General features: G+C 36.2%; 5 protein-coding genes across 9 annotated transcripts; 3 read left to right on the forward strand and 2 right to left on the reverse strand.

The window, feature by feature from the left end:
• Window positions 1–168: 168 nt before the first annotated feature.
• Window positions 169–2,412, forward strand: AT5G14920 (Gibberellin-regulated family protein). 2 transcript variants are annotated; one of them, NM_121496.4, is made up of 4 exons: window positions 169–676; window positions 805–843; window positions 964–1,516; window positions 1,605–2,412. In NM_121496.4, the coding sequence occupies exons 1-4, from the start codon at window positions 626–628 to the stop codon at window positions 1,787–1,789; spliced, it is 828 nt and encodes a 275-aa protein (NP_196996.1). In that variant the 5' UTR covers window positions 169–625; the 3' UTR covers window positions 1,790–2,412. The 2 variants fall into 2 exon arrangements, with proteins under 2 accessions (NP_196996.1, NP_001031885.1); NM_001036808.2 differs by having other exon boundaries at window positions 205–676; window positions 964–2,008.
• Window positions 2,413–2,526: 114 nt separating this feature from the next.
• On the forward strand, window positions 2,527–5,010 carry SAG101 (senescence-associated gene 101). Of its 3 annotated transcripts, NM_001085116.1 has the most exons (4): window positions 2,668–2,801; window positions 2,954–3,320; window positions 3,571–3,896; window positions 4,187–4,885. In NM_001085116.1, exons 1-4 carry the CDS (start codon window positions 2,782–2,784, stop codon window positions 4,191–4,193), a joined length of 720 nt encoding a protein of 239 aa, NP_001078585.1. In that variant the 5' UTR covers window positions 2,668–2,781; the 3' UTR covers window positions 4,194–4,885. The 3 variants fall into 3 exon arrangements, with proteins under 3 accessions (NP_568307.3, NP_001078585.1, NP_851039.1); NM_121497.5 differs by having other exon boundaries at window positions 2,527–2,801; window positions 3,571–5,010; NM_180708.2 differs by lacking the exons at window positions 3,571–3,896; window positions 4,187–4,885 and having other exon boundaries at window positions 2,669–2,801; window positions 2,954–3,440.
• A 600-nt stretch (window positions 5,011–5,610) lies between these two features.
• On the reverse strand, window positions 5,611–8,560 carry AT5G14940 (Major facilitator superfamily protein). The gene is made up of 3 exons (NM_121498.3): window positions 8,068–8,560; window positions 6,755–7,275; window positions 5,611–6,640 (listed from the first exon to the last, which is right to left on the reverse strand). Exons 1-3 carry the CDS (start codon window positions 8,338–8,340, stop codon window positions 5,776–5,778), a joined length of 1,659 nt encoding a protein of 552 aa, NP_196998.1. The 5' UTR covers window positions 8,341–8,560; the 3' UTR covers window positions 5,611–5,775.
• A 2,538-nt stretch (window positions 8,561–11,098) lies between these two features.
• GMII (golgi alpha-mannosidase II) lies at window positions 11,099–16,095 on the reverse strand. The gene is made up of 4 exons (NM_121499.3): window positions 15,245–16,095; window positions 14,799–14,948; window positions 14,639–14,671; window positions 11,099–14,274 (listed from the first exon to the last, which is right to left on the reverse strand). Exons 1-4 carry the CDS (start codon window positions 15,818–15,820, stop codon window positions 11,512–11,514), a joined length of 3,522 nt encoding a protein of 1,173 aa, NP_196999.1. The 5' UTR covers window positions 15,821–16,095; the 3' UTR covers window positions 11,099–11,511.
• A 1,787-nt stretch (window positions 16,096–17,882) lies between these two features.
• DEL2 (DP-E2F-like 2) lies at window positions 17,883–20,692 on the forward strand. Of its 2 annotated transcripts, NM_121500.4 has the most exons (11): window positions 17,883–18,064; window positions 18,169–18,236; window positions 18,397–18,449; window positions 18,557–18,634; window positions 18,736–18,792; window positions 18,871–18,949; window positions 19,360–19,427; window positions 19,518–19,587; window positions 19,680–19,741; window positions 19,832–20,231; window positions 20,328–20,692. In NM_121500.4, the coding sequence occupies exons 1-11, from the start codon at window positions 17,994–17,996 to the stop codon at window positions 20,399–20,401; spliced, it is 1,080 nt and encodes a 359-aa protein (NP_197000.1). In that variant the 5' UTR covers window positions 17,883–17,993; the 3' UTR covers window positions 20,402–20,692. The 2 variants fall into 2 exon arrangements, with proteins under 2 accessions (NP_197000.1, NP_001330250.1); NM_001343379.1 differs by lacking the exons at window positions 17,883–18,064; window positions 18,169–18,236; window positions 18,397–18,449; window positions 18,557–18,634 and having other exon boundaries at window positions 18,714–18,792; window positions 20,328–20,646.
• Window positions 20,693–21,009: the final 317 nt, after the last annotated feature.

Below are 21,009 nucleotides of genomic sequence, written 5' to 3' on the forward strand. Positions count from 1 at the left end.
CACTTAATTTTTTATTAGAAAATATGAAAGATATATACCATATAGCTTAGATATTTCAAAACAAAGTATAGTAGTAATCTCGTAGGCCATGCTTGCTAAGTTAGCTAAACATAAACGACAAACCCTTGCTCACTGGTGCAATAATCGAAGTGAAGAGCCTCTTTATATGAAATATATAAGCGACACAGCCTTATGGGCAAATCGAATGCTATTTATTTATTTGATAAGAAGATTAATAATTTCAATTTGTCATCCACTAGTCTCTTGGGGTACTCAAAACATATCACCAAAAAGTCCATAGAGTTATTTGTTCTTATTTACTGATAAAGTATTCCAAGTTGATGTACGAATAAAGTGGCAATTTCATGTATTATCAATATAATCCATTTTTGGGAATCTGATATTTTGTTTATCCTCGAGCTCTGAGAGATATATTTTGGTGCAGTGAAGGTTCAAAGCTGGCATGCATGATGCATATAATAACTGCTCTGGACCTAATACTTACTACGCATTTAAATTAATATTTATGGATAATATGGTTAATAAATAAGGAACTTCTATTTATATCACAAAAGGTCACTGGTCTTCTTCGTGTGACTTCACCACTTTCTCATCTCCCACAAAAATGGCTCTCTCACTTCTTTCAGTCTTTATCTTTTTCCATGTCTTTACCAATGTAAGTTATTCTTACTTTTCATAACAAAAGGTGTTATTATGTTAAAGACTACATAATAGTATACAATTATGTGCATTACGTTTTCGCGTATTGTAACTAACTATGTATTTTGATTAATCACCGAGCAGGTTGTTTTTGCTGCTTCAAATGAGGAATCCAACGCCTTAGTACGTTTTCTAATTTCCAGTTTAATTATTTCTATGCGTCTTTAACTATATACTCAGGCATTTTTATTGATTATTGTGTATGAAGTTAAATTTTGGTATATGTTTGTATTAAATTTATAGGTTTCTTTACCAACGCCAACACTTCCATCGCCATCTCCGGCTACCAAACCGCCGTCGCCAGCTCTCAAACCGCCGACGCCGTCGTACAAGCCACCCACGCTGCCAACTACTCCTATTAAACCACCCACCACAAAACCTCCGGTCAAACCTCCAACTATTCCGGTTACACCAGTAAAACCTCCGGTTTCAACTCCTCCGATCAAACTACCGCCGGTACAACCACCTACGTACAAACCCCCAACGCCAACAGTTAAACCACCGTCCGTCCAACCACCTACGTACAAACCCCCAACTCCAACGGTTAAACCACCCACTACATCACCGGTTAAACCACCCACTACGCCACCAGTTCAATCACCGCCGGTCCAACCACCTACGTACAAACCCCCAACGTCACCGGTTAAACCACCCACCACAACTCCACCGGTTAAACCCCCCACCACGACGCCACCGGTCCAACCACCTACGTACAATCCCCCAACTACACCGGTTAAACCACCTACAGCGCCGCCTGTCAAACCTCCAACACCACCTCCCGTAAGAACTCGGATAGGTAATAATAATTTTCTTTCAAAAGTGTGATGATTATCGGTCGTTGATTAGATCGGATGTATAATTGGACTAAATTTTGGACGGTTTAGATTGCGTGCCTTTATGTGGGACGAGGTGTGGGCAACACTCGAGGAAGAACGTATGTATGAGAGCGTGCGTCACGTGCTGCTACCGCTGCAAGTGTGTTCCCCCAGGCACCTACGGTAATAAGGAGAAGTGTGGATCTTGTTACGCCAACATGAAGACACGTGGTGGAAAATCCAAATGTCCTTGAACCTTTATATGACGATGGTTGTTAAACGAAATAATTTAAATCAATGGAGTTTTTATAAGTTTGTAATGCGTTTGTTTTTGTTATAGTAATATTGAGTTGGATCTTTGTTTACGGGACGTAGAATACTAAATAATGAAAAAAACCTTCTCGATGAATTAAGGGTTTTATGAATTTGTTTTGTATTGAATAATATAGGGATGGATAAAGTTTTATTATTCTAACAGGTTACTTTATTAGGCATTTCTTCGGCTCATGTAACTCTTGTATCGCTGAAACTATGTAATAGATAGAAGAACCTAAAAAAAGAAAGAAAACAAGAAATGCACATAGCGAAGCTCAAAAGATGAGTGTTCTGCTAGCGGTAATGTTGTTATTCAGTTGGGTCAAATGCTCTAATTGCAAATCTTATTTGGGCCTTATATAGACTCTTATGTGCATATGGTCCAGCCTATTTGGGCCGATGTGTTTGAAGATCATTTGGGAAAGTCTTGCGCAAGGAGAACTTACTTGGGACTTGGGAGACTTGGAGTAACAAATTCGTCTTGGAGTAACAAATACATGTCAACTTATTCCACAAGTTCTTTGTGATAATGATATACATATTTAAATGTTTTAAAAAAGGGAAAGAATAAACAAACTCTTTGTGACTTTTTGGGTATTTATGATTCTTTTGGTCCTTCTCTTGTACACATTTGAGTCCTATCTTATATGGTAAGCTTTCAAATGCAAGCGTGTTATTTTTATTCACACTTGTTCTATCTTAATAGTATGTTGAACTCTTCGCCTTTGGCGATTCTTCCCGGAAAAGGGACCATTGACTTTCAGATACACTTCTTTTTTTTTTTTATAATAATTATTATCAGTTCAATGATTTTTCAATATGGACTCTCGTTCTCAGACATTTATTTCTCTCAGTCTTACAATATAAATTTTCATTCTTACCATCCATAATTTTGTATTGTCTTCTCCACAGATCTATTCCAGCTCACGCCATGGAGTCTTCTTCTTCACTGTAATCATTACAATTCACTCTCTTGTCTTTCTAACTTAACCTGCTTTGTTCAGCTTCTTTCGTTTCTTGAAAACCGTATTTTTTTGTTGATGATATTTTTATTTCTTGTTCCTTAGACATTGACTTAAATTCACAATTTTCCTGGTTTTTAGAAAAGGTTCTGCACTTGGGAAGCTTGTGGTGACCTCTGGTCTCTTACATAGCTCATGGAGTAAGATCTTGGAGATACATAACCCACCTTATTCGAATCATGATCCAGGTCTACAAGTTTCAAAAAAAAAAAAAGATTCAGGTCTAGAATTTCAGATTCACCGAGAAGAGAAATTCACACTTGTGGTTTTTAGCGCACCACCGATCTGCAGAAGTAGTAGCTCTGATTCTACTCTTCTTCATGTGAAAGATAAAGAAAATCCTTTCCCATTCCTCTGCTCCGAGAACAACCCATCATTCTCTCTTCACACACCTGCTTTTAACCTTTTTACCTCTGCTTCTACTAGTCTCACTTACCTCAAATCAGAGGTAATTTAATCTCCATCTCTTCAGTCTTATCTCGTTTTTAAGACTAATTCAGAATCTTGAAAGTTAGTGTCTGCAGAAATATATCTCTGCCGTGTTTGCAATTCAGTCCAATAGCTTTTTAATACTCTGTTTCAGATTTTGTTTGATCTAGTATATGTTTCTTTGTGTATTGTCTGGTTTTAAAAGTCAACAACTATAAGAAACAGAATCTTTGTACGTAGAAAACTTGAAAGTTATATGTCTCTTGCAGTTGCTCCAAACGCTCAAGTCTGAGAAACCGGTGATCATCACCGGAGCTGCGTTAGGAGGGTCTGTTGCATCTCTCTATACGCTATGGCTTCTTGAAACCATCGAACCGACGTTAAAACGTCCCTTATGCATCACATTTGGCTCGCCATTGATCGGAGACGCTTCTCTTCAACAGATTCTTGAGAACTCTGTGAGGAATTCATGTTTCCTTCACGTTGTATCAGCACAAACTCGTATCAAGATGGACTTCTTCAAACCTTTTGGAACGTTTTTGATCTGTTTTGATTCCGGATGTGTTTGCATCGAGGACCATGTGGCGGTCACAGAGTTGCTAAACGGTGTTCATGATTCGGGTCTAGTAGACTACAGCCAAGTTCTAAATCGTCTTGACCAATCCATGTTGTCTCTGGCGGATTCAAGATTGATCCCTGAAGATGTTATCAAAGGAATAGAGAAACGTGCAGAAATGAAAAATCTGCGATTTGATATGATGTTTAAGAAACTAAACGACATGAAGATATCGATGGCTTATATAGAGTGGTACAAAAAGAAATGCAAGGAGGTCAAGATCGGTTACTACGATCGGTTCAAGACTCAGCTCGCGTTTCCGTCGAAAGAGTTTGATATAAACATCAAGAATCACCACAAATCAGAGCTAAACCGTTTTTGGAAATCAGTAGTTGAAGAAGTAGAGAGGAGGCCGCAGAGCGATGCATCGATTCTCAAGAGACGGTTTCTATTCTCGGGGAACAATTACAGACGGATGATCGAACCACTCGATATTGCTGAATATTACCTCGAGGGTCGGAAAGAGTATCGAACTACGGGAAGGTCTCACCACTATGTTATGCTTGAGAAATGGTTTGGAATGGAATCGATATTAATAGAAAAGGAAAGATGCAAAAAGAGAGATTTGAGTGATCTTTTGACGTTTGATTCTTGTTTTTGGGCTGAAGTTGAGGATTCGTTGATTGTAATTAATCAGTTGAATACAACTGTGGGGATGAGAGACGATGTGAGAGAGGTATTGACTAGAAAACTCGTGGAGTTTGAGGGATACGTGTGGGAGATAATCACAAAACGTGAGGTTTCGCCGGAGATATTCTTAGAGGAAAGCAGTTTCATGAAGTGGTGGAAAGAGTACAAAAAGATCAAAGGCTTTAATTCTTCATACTTGACCGAGTTTATGAACACCCGGAAGTACGAGAGTTATGGTAAGTCACAATAATGGAATAATTTGGTAATTTATTTACATTTCAGGTTACTAGTGTGTGATTGTTATTATTCATTTACAACGAGAATTAGTAGTTTCTAGTAAATTTCGTTACCAATTTCTTCCCGTTTACAAGAAAAAAAAGTATTATATTTAAGAAAGCAAAAGCAAAAGACAAAAGTGTGTCATTGCGAGAGTAACAGAAGTGAAATAAAATAACGTTATTTATGTGTTCTTGTAAGGGTGGTATGATGAAGTTTACATCAATCGCAACAACTCTTAGAGTATTCGTCTTAGGATCGTGACGGATTGCATAGAACTAACTACTCCAGATCGTAATTTGCATATATAACCTCACCCGTGTGAGCAATGCCTCTAAAGTTTACAGTACTAGTCCTTATTAATAAACTTACTTTCAATGAAATCCTCCAAGACCCACGAATAATCAAATGAATTACTCACGTCAAATCTCACTAAGCTACTACTCCTTTTTGTTAAACGTCCTAAACTCCTAATCTATATACTCAATAAGGAAATCTTTTTGAGTATACCTTAGGTAAAGGGCCAATAATAAACCCAATAAAGGCCCATTAACGTTAGGGCAATAGAGGTGCATTAAAAAGAGAGCAATAACTAATATGTTCGAGCCATCTTGATCAGTATCTCGTTGATTATTCTTGGTCTTCTTGCTATGCCTGCCTTTCCATGGCAAAACCCTAAATCTCTTGAAGAAAACTTTCTGCTCAAGAATCCCACTCCATTCTTTTTTTGTCGCCTTGATCTATTTGCCATCACATAACATACTTTATACAATCATTTAATACGACGAAAGAAAATAGATATATAGTGGCATAGGTCAAAATGAAAACAGCTGTCGTTAGATATGTAAAACAGAGTGTTGAAACAGAGCAAATCCAATGGTTCTCATATTATACAATATAATGAATGTTAATGAGTCTTGAGCACTTTAAAAAGAGGTGTTTCTTTAGTTTATTAACAATTTGTATCACATTGATCATCATCATCACTTCTACTCTTGAAATGCTTGCAAATAACAATATACATCAAGAAGCTAATAGCACTTGTGAAAGCCAAAAGCCAATAATAGTTATCAAGTCTAGCTTCCGACATATCATCTGCAAACCAGTTATGTTTTCCACCTCTTGAGCTCGTGTAAGTCTCTATTATCGAAATCAACGCAGCACTCACAAAACTCCCCACACCGAAAACGCTTGTGTACAAAGCAAATCCCATTGTTCTCATGCTAACAGGAACCTCGCTGTAGAAGAACTCTTGCATTCCAACAACTGTGAAAATGTCCGAGATTCCCAATAGAATGTACTGAGGTAGGAGCCACAATATGCTTACGGGGTCCAAATTAGGTGTAGTCTTCATCATTTTGCTTATCTTTAGTCTTTTTCTTTCGACTAACGCGGCAATAACAATGGCGATGATGGACAGGAACATCCCAATCCCCATTCTTTCCTTCACAGAAATACCCTTTTCGTTTTTCGTTAGTTTTTTGGCGATCGGTATCAAGATTTTGTCGTAGAAGGGCATAAGAAGGATTATGGATAAAGTGATAGTGCTTTGTAGTGTTGCTGGTGGGATCTTGAAGTTTGGTCCGATGTTTCTCTTCATAGTCATACCTTGCTTTGTGAAAAAGGTCGCGGGTTGTTGGAATATAACTGCAAACATAAGAAGCATCGTCCATATAGGTAAAAGTCGAAGCAATAGCTTGACGGTTTCAAGCCCCGAAAAACCGGTTTTGCAGCTTTTATGATCATCAGGTAAGCTCTTGGTAGTAGTATTAGCTTCAGTGTTGCTACAGTTACATAGAGGCTTCTGATCTTGCAGCCTATATGTAGAAAAGAAAAGCAAGAAATTTAGAGATGTTTAAGCCTATATATTCGAACAAACCATATCCAAATATTTTTTTATGGATTGAATGTATTAAAGTAAAATAACTTACTCTAGTTCCATGGCATTTAAATCGTGGTCGTTAACAAGAGTGATCTTATTTCTTCCACACACTCTTTCTTTGATAATCTCTAATATCCTTTGAAATGGTTTAGCTTTGAGGTCTGGATCAGCATAAACATAGACCCCGCAGCCACACAAGAACAAGAAGATCAACAACAACATCGAAGCGGTTGGGATTGCAAAACCGATAACCCATCCAAACGTGTCTTGGATGTAAGCCATGACGGTGACTCCTAGAAGACTACCGGCGCAGACACCAAAATACCACCATTGGAAAAACTGAGTCTTGCGGTTCGATTTGACTTCTTTGTTCTCTGAGGATGGCTCGTGGTCATTGTCATGGTCAAGGTCGTAGTCGAGCTGGTCAGCACCAAAGGCTTGTAGAGATGGGTTTAAGACGCCAAGGCCTAGAGCGACGAGGGAAAGTGAAGTGTAGAGGAAGTAAAGAGAGATTGTTTTTGTAGTCGAACGTGACCCAGCAAATGCCGTAAATGTCAATCCCACTAGACCCTTTGTTTAATACCAAAAAGCCAAACATTAGTAACTTACGTAATTACCAAAAATAATTTATCTAACAACATAAATAAGAATTTGAAAGAATACTAAAATACCACTTTTATATTAATGATGACAAATTCAGTTACAATTACGGATTTTTTGCTTTTTTTTTTTTTAAATTTAATCCTATATATTTAATATCGCAAGATTTACAGCTGGCGAATAAATAATCAAGATTAGTGAGGAGTGATTCGAGTTCCATTATTATAGTTGATTATACACTAGGCTTAACTATTTCTGATAAGATCCCCAATATCACATTATGGAACCAAACTTTACCAAATACAAGTTTAGAAAACGGTCGGTGAAAACAGTTTTTTTTTTTTTTTTTTTTTTTTATCGGGAAGATGCATCGAAATGGTTCAAATGCTTGGTACCAAACTACATACAGAAAAGACAAAAAAAATATCAAGAAACGTTTTGTGTTATAAAGGTTCCATTTTTCAAGCAAATAGACCTCATAAAAGTGCGCAAAGAAGAGGGTCACATGATCAGGCATCATGCATAAACAAACAAATTCGAGAAAAACAAATCTTTCAACTCTAACTCTAGGATTTGAGTCAGAAAAACTCGTTCAAAACATAAGTTGATGGGCTTCAATTTGCTCTCCTTTGTTATAAGACAATTTTATCGAAAAAGGCAACTTGTAAAAACAAGGAAAGGAAAGGGACCATTTGATTAACATGTTTGGTACAAGGAAATGACTCTTGATTAGTAATAAAAAGATGGTATAGAAATAATTACCACAAAGTAGAGAGAAGAAGAAGCAAGGATGGTGAAGAATCTGTCCCAATAAGAATCGGCAAAAGGAGCAGAGAAGAGAGGCAACATGAAAGTGAAGCCACTCCAAGTGTTCACAGTCGTGGCTGCTCTTGAATTGCTCATCTTCACTACATCAGTTAGATATGTCACTAAGTTTGATGCAACTCCTTTGAATGCATATCTCTCTATCCCAGCAATCACTATGAGAAGAGCACAAGATTTACTAAGTCCTCTTCTTTTCTCTCCTCCAGCCATCAAAAGAGAGTATATTAAAGCTTGTGTTTGTGTGTGTGTGTGTGTATTGAGGGAGATAAAGAGAGAGAGAGAGAAGAAGAAGTAAGGTTATGCTTTGTGTGAGGAACTATATTTATAAAGCTTTTAGACCACAAAATCTGGCTTTTTCTTTGAGAAAAGTTTTATTAATGTACACATATTTGGGTAGAAGCACACGCCTCTCTACATCTACATAATACATGTCTAAATATTTAATCTAAAATAGAATCATATTTCTTAAACGCCAAAACTTACTTATCTTTTAGTTCCTAGAAAACAAACTACCTTTCTAAAAAACAGAGTAAATATATATCTTCAGAGTATACGTTCTATATACGTTTCTGCTATATAAATCTTGTTTGTTAAATACCTTTTAATTCCTCAACCACTTTTTATCTAGACTTTATTTTTAATTGAGTTTTATTCAATATATATATAAAGATACCCTGCATGTAGAAACTATTAACGGATATTTTGTTTCCCTCTTTTTAGGATTTGTCTTTTACTCCTTTACTTGAAAAGAGATTGGGACAAGCACATTGCAAAAAAAAAAAAAAAAGGAGTTTGTATATAGATACGTGAAAATAATAGAACATTATGATAGTGTCACTATCGGCAATAATTAATTTTGGTCCATATATATAACACTTTTATTTTCATCTAATGCATTTCTCTTCTTAAAAACAAGTATATTTCAAATTGTTTATTGGAAGATAAAATCACATCCATAATATTATGTGTTACGTTAAGATTTAAGAATCCAATTTCCATGCATATGAGACTAACGCGTACTAGTAATTAGGATTTTTTTCTTTCTTTCAACATTAGTGAATTATCTTTCCTCCAAGAGGGTATATATTATCCAAACTCAAATTAAAACCATTATCAAAAACTGTATAATAAATAACTAACAATCCTTGTTTCTTTGGAGATTTTCAGAAATTCGTATTTCTAGGAGTCTTTCTGACTTTAAAGAAGTTTTATTATTATTTTGGAAAATTAATTTATCAATCTGATGTTAATGTAATTGAAAAATATATTCAAAACTAAACAAAAGGGAAGATATATTAAAGTTGATCACTTTAGGGTTTGGCTTTGGAGAAAGATGTAGAGTGAGTGGCGATATGTCGACTTGCACCAACTTACAATTGTTAGCTTACGTGCGTAACACTTCCTTTTTTCTTTTTCTTTTTGTTACATACCATCATGGTCTCTGAAACCACATGGTGAAACACTAAATATCACCATCCCAATTCCCACCATTAAATCGTTTAACCGATATACATGCTTTCTAGTACACAGAAAAAAATGATTATATCTTTTTATTTTAATAACGTAACCTAGTCGATTTACATGGTGAAAATGCTATAATGGTTAGCAAGTATTCAAAAAAGAAGAAGATAAATATGTATTAATTATGATAAATACTTTTCACCCAAAAAAGTTCACGTTAATAATAGTTATATTTTTTTTTTTTGAAGCATCAAATTTGATCATTTCATGATTTCTTTTTTTTTTAACTCGTCAAATTTTGATCATTTCAGAAATTTATATATTTTATTCCTATTTCGAAATATTTAGGACAAAGTGGGTGACATTGTTCTAAATTAAAGGCTTAAGGATAAAGGAGCGTGTGTCAGTCGTGTGTGTGTTTGACATGTTGTGCTTTGGTTACTTTGATGATAATATGTAATTTTGTAGCATTAAAGTTATGGAGAGCTTTAAACCCTTCCTCAAAAAAAAACAAAAATATGATGGAGAGCTTAAAACCAAACAAAAGTTGCATCGAGTCTAGATTATGGTTTTTGTGGTTATGAATTAATCTTCTTTCTATAACAAAATAACATCTATAAAAAAAAAAAACGTCGTCTCGCGATTTAATTAAACAAGTGTGGTTTAAATGCGATGTACAAAACTATGTCGGGGTGTCTTAATATACAGATAATTTAATTTAAAGTGCTATTCCTACTAAAAATGACACTAAATATTATCTTATCGCAAGAAAAAGTTAGGGATTAGTCAATCAACCATTGTAACGTTTCCATTTGATCCGTCATTATTCTCTCTTATTACTATCGTTTGCTTTAAAAAGAATGTTTGGCCATAAACTTATCACGCCTAATTTGGCATATAATAACATTTAATCAATGATATCCAATTTATCTAGATTAGCTTAGCTAGTAACAGAATCATATGAATCTAGGTGTCTTTTATTTACTCGTAACTCACTCACTTAAATTATTTAATCAAAATTAACTTTGGTACGCCGACAACACAACACTAGTTCCAAAGATAGTAGACTACTAGCTTTGGTCCGTATTTTTGTGTTTCTGCAACAAAAATATAAGCACTAACGTAATTACAAAAGATCAATTTTCTTTTGGCAACAGTTACATATGACCCTATGTTATGAGAAATGACAAAGTATGTGTCTAGATTTTCGAGTTATAAAGGTTATTAAAAAATTAGTGGTAGAACAACGTTACATGAGAGTAAAGGTTATAATTTGCCATACCACCATGACTATTAGTTATACCTTTTCTCCTTTTTGGTTTCTTTCATAAAAAGAAAGATACAATATTTTTGGTGTCACTAGAGACTAATCCCCTCGTAGCTTACCTACATCAATTAACATTCGAGGATCCACTATCCAGTATCCACCACAGTTCGTTTCATGCACGATCCAATCATATAACAAATTCTGGTCACAAGTAACCTCTTAGGCTTTTTCTTTCTTCTTTTGCATTGCAAAAACGTACTTAAAAGATGAAAAATTTCCACAAGCTTCATAGATAAATTTGAAGTTAGAGAATAAGGAGTTAGGACCATATCTTTTGCACTCCAATTCAATCGAATGTGTATAACATATAGTTTATATACACACAACATAATAATCCCAGGCAAAATGGTAAAACTAATTAATATAACTTGTCTCAAAAAGAACCGGCCAAAAAAAACTAATGCCTTACAGTAGTTTTACATGGACACAGAGATGCTCCAGCTTCTACTCTCTCTTTTTGACAGTTCATGTTCCCGGCACAGCTTTTGTGAACAAGAAGAAGCCGATTCTGAGCCCAACCTCTTATAGTCAACGATCGTTTGAGGCCATACCAGCCAATAAATAGTCAACGTTCAGTCTTAAGTGTGTGTATTTCACTTGTGAGGTCGCAGTTCAAGCTTATAAGCTCGTATTTCCATGGGAGAGATCGAGACACGTCCTTCCCGTGGCTGTGAACTATCTCGAGGTAGCTCTTGGTCATCGTACCCAAGAATCTCCATATCTTCTTGCAAGAGATTCAGTGAAGTTGGTTTTACCTTTGAAGCTGCAAGATCTTTGAACATGTCGGAAAAGTTTACTGGTTCATTAGCCATGCTTGTGCAGTTTACTTGTCTTCCTTTATGGCAATAAGCTGAATCCCAAGCTCGTCTATTGAGGATAAGAGCGAACCTTGGCTTGTCTTCTTCCAATTGCTGAGAGTATTTGGATGGACGAGGAACCTTGAAATTTACAATGTGGAGGTCACATGGTAACGGTTTGGCTAAAGGAGCAAAGGAACCGTATTGTGGAACACGCACAGATATGTCTTGCGGTTTCTTGGCAATGAATGTGTTTATGGGGTAGTTTAAGTGAGCACCTATGAGGTGAGAGAGAAGCGAAGGGTTCCTCGGGTTAGTGTTGGAAGCAGGGTCTGCTTGAGAAATGTTAGATTCCGCAAGAAGGTGAAATACCACGGTCATTGCGCGGTTATCCATCACACCTTGCCCTAGACCCCGTCCGTCATCACGAACCAACCGTCTGTCCAGCATAATCTCCAACCAACCCTCTTTGAGGCTTGCAACACCGAGAGATTGACGAGAGTGCACGGAGAATCTCTGACCATTGGATCCTTGGATAAATGCGAGAGATGGCATTGGGTAGTAGTTTCCTTGAAGAGGGATCTTATCATAAGTTTCTCTCCTGCTCATTTGGAAACCATTGAGATCTGAATAGAAGACCTTCTTGTTGTCAACATCAGTCTTGTACCGGACAATCAATTCCCGGTCATCAAAATCATTACCAAGAAGCTCAACATGATATTCTATCTCGACCACTTGATCCTGAAGCGTATTACCTCCAGTGTAAAGACGAGTTTTCTGAGAGAGGGGTGATTTCTCCCATTTGGTTTTAGGGTAAGAGAAGACTTCTTGAACCAGCAGACCCTCAGAGGTGACTACATGTCCATCAGGTTGAACAATTGGCTGAGCTTCACCATCTGGTTTGAACAGGTAAGCTCCACTCTCTGGACTAGAGTACATACCTATCTCTTCTCCCACAACAGTCTCTGATCCGTTTCTATGGACTATCTTCCGCAGTGATCCGTTCTTCACATCAAACACAAGAGTCTGATGTTCATTTCGGATCTCAGTAACGTCGTTGTCCAGTTTGGAGCAGGAATATGGAGGAGGACAAGGAAATGGGTCAAACTCAGAAGCGTATTTGAGTTTAGACGGAGTAGCTTTCTCACACTCGACATTCCCATTAGCAATGAAATATGTTCTCAGACCAAGAGCTGGGATGGAAGCTTTCCAGTAAAGGCGATGTCTGCCGGTGAATAGTTTGGTATCGTCATGCTGCACTTCAGGAGAAATTTGGCTAGGGACACAAGTCCAGTTTGAGTCCAAAACCGAGATTTCAGCGCGGTTAACAACAACCGTCACCACCTCCTCTCTCGTCTGTTCTGATGGATTGAAGAGTATAACTGTGTGCGAATTTCCTTCCCGGGCAGCAATTGGCTTGTGAACTGGCCGAGCATCATACTTTGATCTCATTTGCTCTGCCTCGAAAAATGATGGGGATTGATCAGATTTTTCTTTCTCGTGGCGGATCCCAAGAAGAACTTCGATTGCTTTAGACATAAAGATCTGAAGGTCTTGCAATGAAGTATGCATCCGGGTGCCGTAATCTTGTACCACATAATCCTTAGCAGTTCCAGTTACCCCATCATGGTGCTGGAAAAGAGCCAGATTTCTTCTTGCAGCAGTCAACTTATACGTAAAACTTGTTGGAAATTTCTCACATTGAATTCGATGGCAATAACCTAGCAGAAATGACATCATGATCTCAGCTCCACGAAGGGTATGCTCGAGCACACGATCAACAGCTTTGAAGAAAGGTCTTGAAACATAATAACCACTCCAATAGTCTTGTTGCCTATCTGCATATGTAAAGAAGTCACCTGACAGAGAAGGGAAACCAACAACCTGACCAGAGCCAACCTCACCAGGACGAGAATAATTCACTCTGTCTGCTTCTTCTCGGACTGTTCTGAAATAATCCTCCAAAGTACCAAACTTTGCTTCTGCGTTTAGACTAGGATTAGAGTTGATGTGATCAAACAACATCTGGTAGTTACGGAACTGAGCCTCGGCTTCATCGATACTAATGTACCTAAAATCATCTCCAAGAGGTATAAGAAGTGTATTAGTTCGATATAGAGTGGATTTTTTCCTGTATTGATCCAGAAGCTTTAATGCCCTCTCCTGCACATTTTCTAGTGTGGTCTCCACTGGGTGCTTTCCCCATGGACAAAGTTCATACTTAAATCCCCGCATCCGAGCGAAATCAAACTGACAGCAAATTGCAGGCTCTGGTCCACAAGTGTGTGGGATATCGTATGAATAAAACGGCATCATATGAACAAAGATATCTGTGGTTTCCATAGCATCCCAGCTCTGACGCCAAATATATTCAAGATTCTTATGCTGGGCAAGGTCTTTCTTGAGCTCGTAATGAGTCCTTTGAATAAGCATGTTTTCAAAACCCATACGCCGGAGAAGATAAGCCATGGTTGATGAATAGCCAAAGGGATCTATAGCCCAAGAATTCTTAGGAATAACCCCAATTGTGTCATTCAGCCACATATTACCCTCTGCTATCTGCAGAAGAAGTGATCCAGTACAAAATCAGTATAAAAAGGAAAGAAACACAATGCAACAAGGGGCTAGTTAACTAGCATTATGACTAGCCAAATGACATTCTAACATCACACGTTCTATGCATAACCAAAAAAAGAGAGGTTTCACTTTTCAGATCAAAAGAGGTCTCAGGGGATGTCGAACTATAACCAACCATAAGTGACATAATAAATAGAAACCTAGCAGAAACAGAAACATTAAATGAAAATGCAGTAATCATCGTCATCATCTTTGTTTCAGTAAGAATTAAAATTCCTAAAAGCAAACAGGAGTAGACAAATAAAGTGCCTAGAAAAACTGGAAAGTCAAGCGTTGATGTACATACCTGTTCAATTATGGCAAAATAATGTGAATTAGCCTGCAGGGAACATTAAGAAGAAAACTTTAGCACATACAATCTCAATCAAAACAATCAGCAGAAGAATGGCATGGGACTAAAAAAACAATTTATTTATTTACAACCAAACAACAAGTAAGAAACATACCTCATCATTCATAACCCAGCCACCTCCAACAATCTCTAGCTGCCCATCCTTAACCAATTTAGTCAAAGCTTCTTGTTTATTAGGTGAAGCGTCTCTCCACCATCTCTCCAGATATGACATCTCCTCCCATATAAACTTTCTTCTTGAATCCTATTAAACATATTCAAAACAAACCCCCACACAAATAAGATTCTAGCTATCCTTCAATCTCAAAACCCAGTAATAAAAAAACAAACTTTAGCTCCAAAGACTTCAAATTTTCCAAAAGAACGAACTTCTAGAACTCTGTTTCATCACGAAACTAAAAAAAAACAGAACCCAGCAAAGAAGTTTGGTTATAGAGTTTAATGACGTCATGAGAATTTTAAGACATTTAAGATTGTTCACGGGATAACCATGGGAGAGAATTAAAATATTAAAACCAAAAGCAAAAACTTTCGTCATACCTTAGATAAAGTCTCAACAATGGTGTCAAGAATATGTCTGGATTGTCTCTGATAATACTCCTCTACAGTCAATTTCCAACCAGGATCGTTATGAGAATGAGGAACAACGAAGATTTTGAGCTTCTCTTTCTCCCACTCATCGTCTTTATACGTAACTCTCCAACCTTGTTTCCATGGACCACCATCTGTATCAAGAAACTCAATCCTATCGTATAGATCTTTAGTTGTGATATCAACGACGGCGCCTGAATTGGAATCGTTTAAGGGTCGGCGATTAATATTCTTCCGTGGCTTGACGATCCGATTGGATCTGGAGGTAAGGAATCGTGAGGAGATCGGTCCTGGTACGCCGAAGTGGAAGAGAGTGAGGAGGAAGAAGAGGAGTGAGACGGTGAGTGCGATGACGAAGAAGTTGGCGAAGATGAAATTGACTACGAGAGTTCGTTTTCGTGGTTTTCGATTGATCGCTAGTTTTGACTTTGATAACGCTGTTGGAAGAAGAGATTGGCCCCAACCGCCGGTTCCTCCGCCGGTGGAGCTACGGCGGCTGTTGCCGATATACGAGGAGAACGGCATATTCTCCTCCTCGGAATTTCCTTTTTCTTTTCTATCTAACGAATTAAACCTACGTCGTTTCGAGTTGTCTTCTTTTTTCTTTCTTACTTGTGTTCTGCTCTGAGATTTATGTAAGCGGATGATGGTCTTTTAGATTCGATGGACTTTTCTTCCGAATCCTGTTTGGTTTTTTGTTTTTTTAAGGGAAAGTAAATGCCAGTGGGTGTTATGGTCTTTTCGACATACGCTACTTTTTTTTAAGGCCCAAGTTGGTGAGTAACTTTTTTTGGGGTCGGTTACTGTTGTGGAGTAAGTCTAGTATCTTTACTGGTTTAGATTATTATTAGATAACCCTAAGGTCAGTTTTATAATTATAATTATTATTATATTTAAGAGTTTAATATTTGTATGGTATCATTAGAAAATAGGAAAATTATTAATCATCAAATCTTTGAAAGACTAATGATAAAATTTATTATCTTATAGTATAACTAAATTTTGACTTTTTGTTTCAAAATATTTATAAATGCAGATTTCTACGTTAAAGGTCTAAAAAAACAATTTCTGCAAAAGTCCTAGCTAGATGATCACGTTTTACATACAACTAAAACATCATTAGAACATGTGTATTGCATTGTAGGTCGGTATTGCACGGTATTATTTTATTAGTTTAGTTATGAGAAAACACTTACAATAAAGTTTGTAATTTTGTGATAAATGTAAACTAAAGTATCACTTTTCTATGTTTAGTCAGGAAATTGTTTTGCAAAAATACTCTCCAATATCATGCAAAACATAAGTGATTTCTAAAGCTATATTTTCCTAACAATATTCTCCATGCCGTTGTCTCTTGTCTCATTTGTTCCTTTCATTTGATCGGATCTCAACTACAAGAACATATTAAACTAACTTCCAACACACTGATCGAAAGAGTTTTTGACATTTTTGTTACGTTTTGACGGAATACTACAGTTTTCCACATGTGGATCGCTTGCATAAGACAAAGTTTTGATGGCTTTCACTCGTTCAAAACTATGTGAGACTGAATTATCAGCCAAAAAATCATCAACGTTTACACAAACATAAAATTTAGCATGAGGAACGGGTTTTCCATGTTTCGACAACATGACTTATTGAAAGATAATAGGCAAAATGTTTCCACCATAAAGGGTGGTGCAAGAAAACTTATATTGCTCTTACGGTGAAACCCTAGAACGGCTCAATAAAAGATCTTACCATTTTAACTATTTGAGTTTCTCTTTCGAGGAATAAGAGCCAAATATCCTATCTAAACTTCGGGAACACGATATATTATTTAGAAAGATAAAGCATTTACATAAAACGGTTAAATTTTATACGAAAGTCCTACATGTACACTAATAAAGGGTTGAAAGTCTAAACATTTTTAATGCATATTAACCATTGAAGTTTAAACCGCTGATCAATAACGATGAATTTGATACGTCATGTTAATGAGAAACTTTTCCGCTTCATTGCTTTACTTGCTAAAATCTTTATTCTGAGGAAATATATCAATCTCGTGTTCATATGAATAAATGTGTGACTCATATCATAAAATCCTTTTTAAGTATAAATAAAAAGCGCGTTCTATAGACACACGTAATATTTTTTTTTGAACAATGAATGATGGAAATATCAAATAAGTAACAAAAAGCTCAAGGTATAAAGACACATAAGTTTTTTTTCCAAAAAACTAATGATAGAAATAAGTAACAAAAACGTGAGCTACAGAGACACGTTATATTTTTTTTTGAAAAACTAATGATAGAAAGTATTATCAACATGTAAAAAGAAACCTTATCGAATGGATATCATAAAAAGGACAATAACAACCAAATCTTTTTGCTATAAAATTATGATTACATGATTATTAACATGTTTAAAACCTCTAATTACATAAATATATACACTAAATATTTACAAATTAATTTAAAAGTAATACCTATTAAAGAAAAGTAAAAAATCAAAAAGCAAAGTGTAAAATTAGACAATAACATTTAACCCCGGGAAAACAAGTGATAGTATTTCCTAATTTGAAAAGACCCCGCCTATAATTATAAAAGGTTTCCGAGGTCACAACAAAGCTCAGATCCAAACACAAGTCTTGTCTCTCTTTCTCTCGCAGGTCACCGAGAAAATATCTTTTGTTGTCTCCACCCACCCCACCCAGGTTATGGATTCTCTCGCTCTCGCTCCCCAGGTTTACAGCCGCAAGGACAAATCTCTCGGCGTTCTTGTCGCCAAGTATCTCTCTCTCTCTGTCTATTACGATTCTCCTGATTTTGATTTTTCAAATTCACGTTTCCGTTGAATTTAATATCTACTTACTCTATTTATGTTACTTTCAGTTTCTTGACACTGTATAATCGTCCCGATGTTGATCTATTTGGGCTCGATGATGCCGCCGCGAAATTAGGTGAATTTTATTTATCATGTCTTCCCATTAATTTTGTGTTCGATTGGGTTTTGGATAAATTATATTATGCGTTATCCAATTGATTCTAGAATAAAAAGACAAGAAAATCGCAATATCATTTTGGCTTTGTTTTAATTTTGGTTGGTATCTGAAATTGTAGGAGTTGAACGTCGGCGTATTTATGATGTGGTCAATATATTGGAGAGTATTGGGGTATAATATTTCATGTTTGATGATGTTTTTTTATTTTCATATTGTGTTTGATTGATTTGAAATTTTGAGGTGATTAGTTTTTGTGATGTTGTGTTTTTGTTACACAGCTTGTTGCAAGAAGTGGGAAGAATCAGTATTCGTGGAAAGGTTTTGGAGCTGTTCCTCGTGCTCTATCTGAACTCAAAGTACTTAATAAACGAATCAATCTATATGTTTTTTTGTTTTTGTTTAGCTTCTTCAGGATTGGTTTGGTTGAGTTTTGAGTTTTGTGTCTTTTGTTTTACAGGAAGAGGGAATGAAAGAGAAGTTTGCGATCGTCCCTTTTGTGGCCAAGTCAGAGATGGTAATTTCATATTTCAGTTACTTTGTTGTGCTTATGATTCTGATAAACATCAATGAAACGAGATTCTTATTTGAATAGGTCGTTTATGAGAAAGAAGGAGAAGAATCTTTCATGTTATCTCCTGATGATCAAGAGTTCTCACCATCTCCCAGACCTGGTAATGTCTCTTATGTTGGAGCATCATTGATTATAGTGAAGGGCTTAGTATTAATTACTCTAGGCATTTTCCTTTTTAGTTCATGCATTTACTTTCAGTCTAGGATCCCTTAGTTTATGCTTGTGATTTTTGCATAAGAATGCGCTAGTCAGTGAAATTGTTCAGGATAGGATTCGTGTTGGAAGCTAACTTGGTAATATCTTATGTTGGAACATCATTGATTAGTGATGGACTCAGTATTACTCTATGCATTTTCCTATTTAGTCCATGCATTTACTTTCAGTTTAAAATCTGATACAAATGAAAACTAGTCCTTGTTTGTGATTTTTGCATAAGAATACTCTAGTCAGTGAAATTGTTCAGGATAGGATTCGTGTTGGAAGCTAACTAGTTGTTTTTGCTATTTTTAGACAACAGGAAGGAGAGAACTCTCTGGCTACTTGCACAGAACTTTGTGAAGCTGTTTTTATGCTCTGATGTAAGTGAATAAGTGTTACGGCATCTCTCTAAACAAGTCTGACCAATGACCAATTTATTGACACCTCTATTGTTGCTACTTTGATGTCAGGATGATCTGGTAACATTTGATAGCGCTACAAAAGCATTGCTGAATGAGTCTCAGGATATGAATATGAGAAGTAATTCTAATTCCTTCCCTTAATCTTTTTTGTTCTCTGATTATTACATACATAAGCAATAACCAAACCCCATTTCTGTAAACTCTAAGCAGAGAAAGTTAGACGCCTTTACGACATTGCAAATGTGTTTTCCTCAATGAAGCTAATCGAGAAGGTACAATTACTATATGAGCCTGTTCCTAAAATATTACAATATGCACAATCTTGGATACTCAAATCTCTCTCATCTTTTGTGTTCATGCAGACTCATGTCCCAGAGACTAAGAAGCCGGCATATAGGTGGTTGGGATCTAAAACCATATTTGAAAACAGATTCATTGATGGTTCTGCAAGCTTATGTGATCGTAATGTGCCTAAAAAGCGGGCATTTGGGACCGAACTCACAAACGTTAACGCAAAGAGAAACAAATCAGGTTGTTCTAAAGAAGACAGCAAGCGTAATGGAAATCAAAACACAAGCATTGTTATCAAGCAAGAACAATGTGATGATGTGAAACCGGACGTGAAGAATTTTGCCTCTGGATCATCCACTCCTGCAGGCACTTCTGAGAGTAACGATATGGGAAACAACATTAGGCCAAGAGGTAGACTTGGAGTTATCGAAGCCCTTTCTACTCTTTACCAACCATCATATTGCAATCCTGGTAAAAAACTAGTTTCTTTCATATATGTTTTCCTTATATCTATAATAATCTGTGGGGACTTTTTACAAACCAAAGTTTTTTTTTTTTGGTGAACAGAGTTACTTGGTCTTTTTGCGCATTACAACGAGACATTTAGGTCATATCAAGAAGAGTTTGGTCGGGAGAAATGACTTAATCATCAGGTAGATTAACTTGCGGGGCGTAACTTCAATTCTCTAATCACAAGCCAAATTTCTTTTGCTCATTTGCGTTAAACTACAGAAAAACTCTTACAATAGAGATTATTACATGCAAATCGAAGCGTTATCTTTTGGTTTTTTGTAGAAAAAAATAAAAACTTAAAGTAGCTAACCGTGTAGTTTTAATTTTCTAGCGTTCCTTTATTGTTACAATTTACAAATGGATACCATTTCAGTTCTATGATTATATATCTATGTTGAAAGGAATTTTTAAAAGCACAAAAAGTTTAAACTTTAATCTGTTAATGCTTTTGTCGTTTGGTATGGTTCAATTTTTATCCTTAACTAATGGTAACTGCTGAATTTGGTTGAACTAGCTAAATTGGCTGGAATTGGAATACAAGTGATACATCATTTGTGGGATTAAGAGAAAAAGCTGATTATGTTTCAAAAACAAGCAAAAAAACTCTTAGCTAGTTCAACCAAATGTAGCGGATCGTTCCATTTAACTAGCTAGTTTTACTATTTTTGGATATTCTATTAAACAAAAATCGAAATATTCAGCCAATTTAGCTAGTTCAACCAAATTCAGTAGTTTA

Source organism: Arabidopsis thaliana, chromosome 5 (genome assembly GCF_000001735.4).
Source record: "Arabidopsis thaliana chromosome 5, partial sequence".
Classification (NCBI taxonomy): Eukaryota; Viridiplantae; Streptophyta; class Magnoliopsida; order Brassicales; family Brassicaceae; genus Arabidopsis; species Arabidopsis thaliana.